This window comes from Sprattus sprattus (assembly GCF_963457725.1).
Source record: "Sprattus sprattus genome assembly, chromosome: 7".
Classification (NCBI taxonomy): Eukaryota; Metazoa; Chordata; class Actinopteri; order Clupeiformes; family Clupeidae; genus Sprattus; species Sprattus sprattus.
In genome coordinates this window covers 5901697-5911696 of record NC_137926.1, presented here as the reverse complement: position 1 = coordinate 5911696, position 10000 = coordinate 5901697, and the positions used below count along the sequence as shown (strand labels likewise).

General features: G+C 47.2%; 1 protein-coding gene across 1 annotated transcript in view; it reads left to right on the top strand.

Moving 5' to 3' along the window:
- Positions 1–10000, top strand: part of LOC308368722 (multiple epidermal growth factor-like domains protein 9) — a gene marked incomplete at its 5' end in the record, with an annotated part of 118697 nt that overhangs the window by 31279 nt on the left and 77418 nt on the right. The window contains one exon of the mRNA XM_080842973.1: positions 1965–2163. Coding sequence (XP_080699099.1) covers positions 1965–2163 — 199 coding nt within the window. The remainder of the gene's footprint in view (positions 1–1964; positions 2164–10000) is intronic.

The following is a 10000-nucleotide window of genomic DNA, read 5'->3' as shown; positions in this document are numbered from 1 at the left end:
AGAGTGAGTCTATATCAGCTCATTTCTGTAGTCATAGTAGTGTAGTCAATATATCAGTTAATTTCTGTAGTCATAGTAGTGTAGTCATATATCAGCTTACATGTAGTGTGTTCATTCAGAGCCGTTTCTTTCTCAGGTTTTATGGGCTGTGCGTGCCTCGTGTTTCGTTCTCGATGTAAATTTAGGGGAACTTGCAGTCACAGAACATCGAACATGGAAGTGTTCACAGCAGTTTTTTTTTTTTTAAAAGTCCTCGTACAAGTCTGGACGTGTCTTCCAGAGCGTGAGCCTGGTTTATGTCTCAAAAACACAACTGCAAATTCACTTGACTCCCGGACCTGGCGCAGGCATTCTGGAGAAAACCGCTCTCGACACGCCGAAGGCCGTTTCTTACGCAGGCGCTCCTTCCTCCGCGCTGCACTTCCACCGTTTCGCCCCGACCTGAGGCAGAGGTTTGGCCGATATGCCAGACTTGCGGTCTCAGATTGTCCAGAAACTCAGCGCGGCCCACCATGAAAGGGTGTGAAGTTCTTAACATGCGCTCTGTTATGACATGAATTCACACGGCCAAGAGAGGCTCATCAGGTTTCCAGGCCCTCTGGGCACACATGTCTTTGGCGAGCCCCGACCTGTCTCTCTTTCACTGGCGGTCACGCAATAACCTCTGGGACGAACATAGCGCTAGCTACTCTCTGTGAAGTGCCAATCACCTCCGGGACGAACATAGCGCTACTCTCTGTGAAGAGCTTTCATTACAAGCAGAGTGCTCCAGTGTCAAAAACACATCTCTACTCTACTGCATCCTGACAGGCTGAGGTTCTTGGGTCTAAGCCAGCATTCCGCTCTGACCTCGGTTAGAACCTTATTAGAATCAGATAACGTTAATTTCCTCCGTGGCCTCCTATAACACTAGCACTTAATAAAGAGCTTTTACCCAATGGGGGGGGAATTTAAATGCTCATTTCAGTGTGTGGCCTCGCCTTGAAGATCTTAGAATTTCTCTCTTTTTTTTTTTTTTTAAATGCTTCTCCTTTTTTTAAATATTCACACTCTCTTTTCAAGGGCCATGCATTTTTTAGAGGGCATAAAAGCCTAACCCACAGAATGGAAGGAGCTTTATTGAGCGTAATCCTCCCGTCTGATTTCCTAATTTAAATGCCACCGCTTACAACTTAAGACATTACGGCTTAAGTTTATTATGCTTCCTAAAAAGCTCCGTCTGAGTCATTTTTATTCCAGGGATTTCCCAAGAAAGCGAACTAAGGCATATTTAAATTTTACCTAAAATAACTTGTTTTATTTTTGCTGTTGGCATTTTATTCGTAGCTCTCTATAGATTCAAATGGTAACAAAATAAATTAATTTCACAGTGCGGCACCATTGCTGTGCATCTTTAGGCTAATCAACAGCAAAACCTCTCTGGTCTTCTTCCCATCACAGAACTAAATAAACACACACGGAAGTGCATGGTGGTAGAGTTGAAAGTTGTTTTTATTTCTAAATTCTAAATCCTACAACTCTGCATTTGTGAAAAATACCCCTCCCAAAACTGAATATATGTGAATGAACATAAAGCATCTTCCATTCCAGGGGCTGGAGCAGGTTTTGTGGCTAATAAAGAAGCTTTGCTCTGCCTGTCTGACGAGTACATTAACATTTTATTCACCTTATTTATTGAGGATATAATATGCTCACAGCTGTTCTTGATCTGTTTGATTGACTGCCCTACTCCGCTCTGAATCTGAATCTGAATTGCATCTGAATCTGAATCTGAATCTGAATGTGAATCTGAATGTGAATCTGAATTGCATCTGAATATGAATATGAATCTGAATCTGAATCTGAATTGCATATGAATCTGAATTGCATCTGAATTTGAATCTGAATATGAATCTGAATTGCATCTGAATATGAATTGCATCTGAATCTGAATCTGAATTGCATATTCTCCTTTGTGTTTCCAGAGCTTCAGTGCAACTGCAGCGCCGAGGGCTCGGTGGACCTTAACGACTGTAACCTGGAGACGGGCCAGTGCGTCTGCCTAGAGGGCTACACGGGCCTGCAGTGTGACGTGTGTGAGGACGGCCAGTTCAACAACGGCTCCACCGGATGCCTGCCCTGCGGATGCGACACCTACGGAGCTGTGGGCCCCCTCTGTGACAGGTAGGCACATGTTTTTGTTTTTTTAAAGATGTGTTTTGGTGCTTTTTTATGCCTTTTAATTGACAATTCAGTGAAGAGTGGGACAGGAAATGAGAGTGAGAACAGGTAAGAATTGACAGGAGAAATTACATCTGGCCGGATTCGGGCCGGATTCGAACCCGTGTCCTCCATGGGCGTCAAGCCCGAATGTGGTTGGGGCTACTGTTTAGGCACATGCTCTCTGACTAGTGGATGTGTGTGGATCCGCTAGTAGATGCTAGCTGAGACCATTGGTTGGTGTCAATGGGCATAAGATGGAAACAAGGGAGTTTCTATGCAATTCTGATAAAGTGTCACCTTCATGCAGGCAAGTGAGCAGTACATGTGATGACGTGGATGGTTTGTGACCTTTTCATACTGTCATTGATAATCACCCCTTCAGGATGTTTAAATACAGCAGCATATCGAAATACCATGATACCGCTCAGGTCACCGTTCCTTTGACCTTTCACCTCATGCAATGTGTGTGTTCTCTGAACAGGTTTATAGATCCTCGTTCAGAGCTTAATATATGTTTTTGTTAGTTACTTGTCCTTGTTTTATAGATGGAAGTTAAAACCAATAGGATGGATGGCAACATGGGACAGGGCATTAAAACACTGACCAGTAGTTTGAGGGGGTTTTTATGTCGGCATTTACAATTTGGTGTGCGTGCGTGCGTGCGTGCGTGCGTGCGTGCGTGCGTGCGTGCGGAGACGTCCCATGAGGTTTGGATGCATAAAGAATAGTCTGGCTCCTGTCCCAGGTCTTGGGAGTAAAATGGCCCCTATAATCCACCTTCCTCCATAAATATCCATCCCTTTATATGGGAGCCGGCAGAAGCGAGAGCCTGTATGTGGTTACTTATGACCCCATTGCAGGGTTATGAGGACAATATTTTGTGGCAAGGTGCAGCGCCTTGTGTTGATATGACACTTTGGAAGTACGGCTGAATGATTTAATAGGCTATTAAGGAGCCATCATGGGCCGAGCGGTGAGGTTCGCTCAAGGCATCGAAACCGTCTGAAATTCAGTCAATTCTTCAGTCACTTTGTGCTGACAAAGTCACACTTCCAGTGAAGGCACCCACTCATCTGGAACCCTGAACGGGTCCTTTGAGAGCCGTTAAGGAACACTCTGAAGAGTTCTGTGTTGGAGAACCCTTTTGACCGTTCTTTGTTTATGTACATTGCAGCATGTTTTCACTGGGAAGAACCTTCCTCTCAGTCCTCTTTTGTCACCAGAAAGCGTCATCATACAGAAATAAATTCTTCTATGAAAAAGTAGCTGTGTATTTTACTGGTTGTGTTTGTAGTGAAGAGGCAGCCATGAAACATGTGTGTGAGATGAGTTCACCCCACAACTGCAGTGTGTGTGTGAGATGAGTTTTCCCCACTACTGCAGTGTGTGTGTGTGTGTGAGATGAGTTTACCCCATTTACCCCACTACTGCAGTGTGTGTGTGTGTGTGAGATGAGTTTACCCCATTTACCCCACAACTGCAGTGTGTGTGAGGTGAGTTTACCCCATTTACCCCACTACTGCAGTGTGTGTGTGTGTGTGAGATGAGTTTACCCCATTTACCCCACAACTGCAGTGTGTGTGAGGTGAGTTTACCCCATTTACCCCACTACTGCAGTGTGTGTGTGTGTGTGAGAGAGATGAGTTTACCCCATTTACCCCACAACTGCAGTGTGTGTGAGGTGAGTTTACCCCATTTACCCCACTACTGCAGTGTGTGTGTGTGTGTGAGAGAGATGAGTTTACCCCATTTACCCCACAACTGCAGTGTGTGTGAGGTGAGTTTACCCCATTTACCCCACTACTGCAGTGTGTGTGTGTGTGTGAGAGAGATGAGTTTACCCCACTCCTCCAGTGTGTTCCAGACAGATCTAGGCCAGGGTTTCTGGTTGACTGCCTTGGGTCAGAGAGGCAGTCTGGTTTTTGCCCCCGTCATTTAAGCTCTGTTAAACCCCCCCGGCCCCCGCCCCCCTCCCCAATCCCATGGTGTGGTGAACTCTCATGGAAAAATCTGTGTGTTTACTGTCACTGTGGAAATGAGGTGGCACCATTCTCTTCAGACTGAATTACTCCATCATAAATCACGACTCGAGCCTTCCAGTTCACGAAAAACAACCATCTAGTGAGTGGTTAGGCGAGTAGAGAGCCAGTATGTTACAGTGAAGTCTGTTATTGTGTTGCATGACTCAGTGCGTGTGTGTGTGTGTGTGTGTTTGTCTCGGTGTGTTTTTGTTAGTGTGTTATTGTACTTGTATGTCTGGTTACCTGCTTGCCTGAAGGGTGTGTGATCTCATCCTTTCTGTCCGATTGTTCGATTGTTAAACTCAATCCATAGGGCTCTGCCATGGCTCGCACAAAGAGGAGAGGAGCTGCTTTTGTTATTTGTTGAGTACGCCCGTTCAGTACGCCTAAGGGAGGAGCCTTTGTTTTTGTGTATGTCTTGTGTATTTGTGTGTGTCTCCACACCTAGAAACACACACACACAGAGACACGCACAGAGACACGCACAGAGACACGCACAGAGACACACACAGAGACACACAGAGACACACAGAGACACACACAGAGACACGCAACTGAAATCTTCCCAGCCAGCTATCCACTACAAATAGCACCCTTACACTTGCACTGACATGCCCATTCAGTAGTGTCTGTTTTTTTTACCAGCTGAGGTCATGAATGCCTTTGTTTTACTAGGAGAAGGAAGCCACAAGGCTCTTCCATAATGCTCTTCCATAATGCTCTTCCATAATGCTCTTCCATAATGCTCTTCCATAAGGCTCTTTCATAATGCTCAAACAAGGCTCTTTCATAATGTTCAAACAAGGCTCTTCCATAATGCTGTTCCATAAGTCTCTTCCATAAGGCACAAACCAGGTTTACCACTTACTCTGCATTAACTTATTCAGGTTTGTCACTAAACCACGTACTGGGGATAGACCCCGGTTATCACTCTATCTTATTACGACTTATTTTGATGTCATTGTTTCTCTGCACATATATCTACCAATCAACCTTTTCACCAGTCTATCCATTGATCTGTCTGTCTGTCTGTCTGTCTGTCTGTCTGTCTGTCTGTCTGTCTGTCTGTCTGTCTGACTGTCTGTCTGTCTGTCTGTCTGTCTGACTGTCTGTCTGTGACTGCCTTGTCTGTCTTTCAGTTCTTCATCTGTCTTTCCTCTTCATCTTTCCTTTTTATCTCCTTTATAACGTGTTCCTGCAGGAGTTGACCTTATCAGAGGGTGATAATTGTTACTCTTAATTAAATCCACTCTCAAATGTCCAAAGGTATGTCCTATGGAAAAAGAAACAGAGATATGAATCAAGTCGGCTCCGTTTGAGCGTACACACTTTCTACATCTTCAGACCTGTCTCGTCGACAGGAGGGGAATGTGCTGCGTCTAAGAATACCTCTGACATTCTTCTCCCGGAGTCTGATATCAATATCAGCTTCAGTCACTGGGGGACACACAAGGTCGTCACTCCGCTTTCTGCTCCCGGTGTCTCTCTCCATGTTGGCTAGGGCCTGAGTGAGTGGGCAGCACTGGGCTCCTGAGAAGCACCCTGTGCCCTCTGGGCAATGTGCCCAGCGTGAGAGACACAGGTGCCTCTCCTCCGACTGAAGATGTCTGACTACCTCCAAGGTGCTGCTAGGATGAGTGGTCAGGAGAGCAGGGAGGAGAGGAGAGGAGAGGAGAGGAGAGGAGAGGAGAGGAGAGGAGGGGAACGGAAGGGAGAGGAGAGGAGAGGAGAGGAGAGGAGAGGAGAGGAGAGGGGAGGGGAGGGGAGAGGAGAGGAGAGGAGGGGAGAGGAGAGGAGAGGAGAGGAGAGGAGAGGAGAGGAGAGGAGAGGAGAGGAGAGGAGAGGAGAGAAGAGAAGAGAAGAGATGGGCAAGAGAAGAGAAGAGAAGAGAAGAGAGGAGAAGAGAGGAGAGGAGAGGAGAGGAGAGGAGAGGAGAGGAGAGGAGAGAAGAGATGGGCAAGAGAATAAACTGACTAGAGGGGGTGGGCGGTGGGAGAGAGAGACAAATCCCATGTGTTGTTTTTGTGTTTTGGCACCTTTGGCGAGTAGTTATTGAATTGCAGTGTTGTTTTTAAAGCTTAGCAGCACTGCTTGCTTTCGGGCTAAATCTCCCAAATCTCATACTGCCTGTTTTTCTTGAATTGTTTTTTCAGAGACACAGACTGGCAAATTATAAAGTTTCTGGCTGCAGAAAGTCAATTTGTCTCCCGGCCATTTGGCAGATCCGTCTTGTTTTTCTGTGTTTTGGGTTTAGAACCGGGACCCAAAATGGCCGTAATGGCCCAAAACACTTGCGGGTCAGCATACTTGCCCAGAGCACCATCTGTCTTTATTCTATTACATAATAAATCGATAGTTAATTAGCTGCCCTGAATCACAGAGTTCAGTAGCTATGCTACTGTAGACTATACGAGCACATAAAGTGCAAAGCAGCTCTTGGTGGCTTATTGTACTGCAGGCTACTTGAGGTGTTAATTTTAACGACCACACACACACACAGAGGCTCAAGTTTCCTTAGCCTTAAATGGGATGACTCTCATCCCCTTTTTCCAGATCCTGATTGCTTGCGTAAGGCTCAAGTGTGTTCACGTGCATCTGCACAGGGTTCTCTTGGTATATGAGAGGAAGGAAAGGAATGTAAGTGGATGAGTACACCCTTGCCTTCCATGTTAGTGTGTATCTCTCGCGTGTGCTTGTGCATACGTGTTTGCATACTGTCCACACAGGTTTCTTTAAGCCTCCCTGAGTGTGTGTGTGAGTGTGTGTGAGTGTGTGTGTGAGTGTGTGTGTGAGTGTGTGAGTGTGTGTGTGTGAGCATGTGTGTGTGAGCGTGTGAACGTGTGTGTGAGTGTGTGTGTGTGTGAGTGTGTGTGAGTGTGTGTGAGTGTGTGTAAGTGTGTGTGTGTGTGTGTGTGAACGTGTGAGAGTGCGTGTCTGTGTGTGTGTGTGTGTGTGTTTGTCAGACAGAGCATGTGAGTGTTGTGCGAGGCCTGCTCTGCCTGAGCACTGCTACCATAGCATGATGAGTAATTATAGCTTGCCCTGTTGCAGGCCCTATAGTTGGAAACTAGATCCACAGTCATGCAAGACTCAGCGAATCTCTCTGTGTTTGATTTGGAGCGAAGACAAACGCTTCAGACAGTAATGCTCTGTTTAAAACTCCCTCTCACTCACACACACACACACACACACACACACACACACACACACGTTTAAAACTCCCTCTCGTTGAGTGGAAAGGAAAAAAATAACCTCTTTAATAATTCATGTTAACTTCCTAATCTCCCTTGCAGCCCCGCGGTATTATGAGTGGGCCCTGGGACACCCACCCGCCAGAGTGCCCTTGTAAAATGCCTCGCTACCACTCGACCGCGTAAACCAATACCTCCGCATCGCTGCAAAGCCCTTAGCTGGTACTCAAGAGGATGCTGACGTCTGTCAACAGCCCCCGTTCGTGCCCTTTTAGCTGCAATTTAGACGTTCTCACTTGGATCTACGCGATGTGGTGCCAAGCTTAGCGAGATTTTGCGTGTCTGTCGCCACAAGGGATTTTGTTTCTTCTTGTTGTTTAGATACCAAGCTAAGCTATGGTTTCTGTAAGACTCTTCATGGGAATATCGTTGTAGTCGTTAAGTGCCAAAGATAAAACCAAATTATTTTGAAATTTCTTTTCTACTTGTGGTTTGTGTAGGACTGAGTTGGTAGTTTACATCTATAGAAATATATGAACGCATATCTCAATGGAAACCCTCTCTTTGGAAGGGCCTTCTGAGCATGACACGGACCTGATGGCACTCCTGGAATGACCCCAAAAGGCTGAAAGTGAGACCTTAGTCAGCGAGCCACTGTGTGTGTGTGTGTGTGTGTGTGTGTGTGTTTGTGCGCGTGTGTGTCGGTGGGGGAGTATCGAGCGTTCTCGGCTGGGTGCAGGTTGGCGCCAGGGGCAAGGCTGATCGATGACCACGGCTGGCGCAAGTCACATTTCCTCCTGTGACCTTCCAGCGCGCGGACCGCCAGCCGTCTCTCTATCGCACTTATGGATCCCATTAGTAGACGACAAGGTTCTTTTCATCCTCTGAGCTCTTCCCCTTCAGACTGGAGATGAGACATGCCTTTCCCTACACTCTCGGTCTCAAGGACGCTCAAGAAGTTTTTCGGATCGAACACAAATGATCTATTGCTTTACTCCCCATCATCTTCATGGCCCACAGAATATGCGCAGGAAGAAAAAAAAAAAAAAAAAAGGCTTTGTCACTCTGGAAAGAGGTGCTGCCGTCTCGGGTGAAGAAAGCCCTCGCCATTTCCTGAGCCATAAGAGATGACTATAAAGAAGACCGAAGCCTTGTGGGCTCATCCCTGTGCAGTATGGCTGGGCGATGGGAAGAGAGAATGCCGGTAGCGGCTCGGTGGTGGGTGCCGGTTGGACGGGGAAATTGGTACCCTCTCACATTCCTGGCCGAGCCACAGAGCATCGGAATGCTGATTAAACTGGAGAAGTGGCTCAGTCCCGCTTTAACGGCCTCCACTACAATACACCACATTCTAGGACGGGCAACAGCCAGCAGACCGCAGCGTCGGGAGAGGGAGGCCCCGATCCACAGCCAGGATTTAGGGGCGGACTGACCCAGATGATCACAAAATCGACTGGCCGCTGTCCAAATACACACTTGGGTGAACGTTGTAGTTGTCTGAAAGGCCTCTGTGTTGGTATTTATACTCTGAAATCATATTTTCGCTGACAGGATGATGGAAAGAAAATTACATGGAGCAGTTAGGAAAGTAGGATTGTGTCTCCCAAGAAGAAAGCTTTCTCATCCATGTACACAACAATATGCTGTGCGTAACCATGGGTTTTCGTTGACATTTTAGTTTCCTTTTCGATTTCTTTCTAGAGCCATCACTTGGACAATCTGTACAAGAGGCTTGCTGTGCTGAGTCTTTAGAACACCCTGAGACTTCCTTTGTGGCATTCTGCACTGACTGCACTGCAGTCACTGAAGTCTGAGCTCATTCTGCACATACACACACACACACACACACACACACACACACACACACACACACACACACACACACACACACTGCACAGCAGTCACTGAAGTCTGAGCTTAGGAGAGACCAGTTCACCCCCCCCGCTTTTCCACCAGCCTGAAAAGACCTCTAATGCCTTCTTCCTTCCCCAAAGCTCACCTGGGATTTCACTTCCTTTCCAGCTTTCTTAGTCCTTCTGTGCTTTCGTGTTGCGCAATCTTTTGAACTGGACTGCTGGCCTTATGTACCCCCCCCACCCCCCGTCTCTCCTACAGCAGTTTCAGGCATGGCTCACTGTGTGGATAAAATCTCAACTTTGCTTGGCTCCAATATTATATCCAACCAGGATGCCTTTTGTTTTATCTGGCGGATCACTGGACTTGCGCCCATCTAATTTCTCTCTCCCAAACCTCCAGGTGTCCTCCAGCTCCTGACGTGCACTAACCCCTTGCAGCAAGCTTCTGAAGCAGGGGCTGCTTCTAATGTAGGGGCCGCTTCTAATGCAGGGGCTGATCCTGATGCAGGGGCTCCTTCTAATGTAGGGGCCGCTTCTGATGCAGGGGCCGCTTCTAATGTAGGGGCCGCTTCTGATGCAGGGGCCGCTTCTAATGCAGGGGCTGATCCTGATGCAGGGGCTGCTTCTAATGTAGGGGCCGCTTCTTCTCTGGCTCCTGATGCAGAGGCCGCTTCTGATGCAGGGGTCAGGGGCTGCTTTTGATGCAGGGGCCGCTTCTGATGCAGGGGTC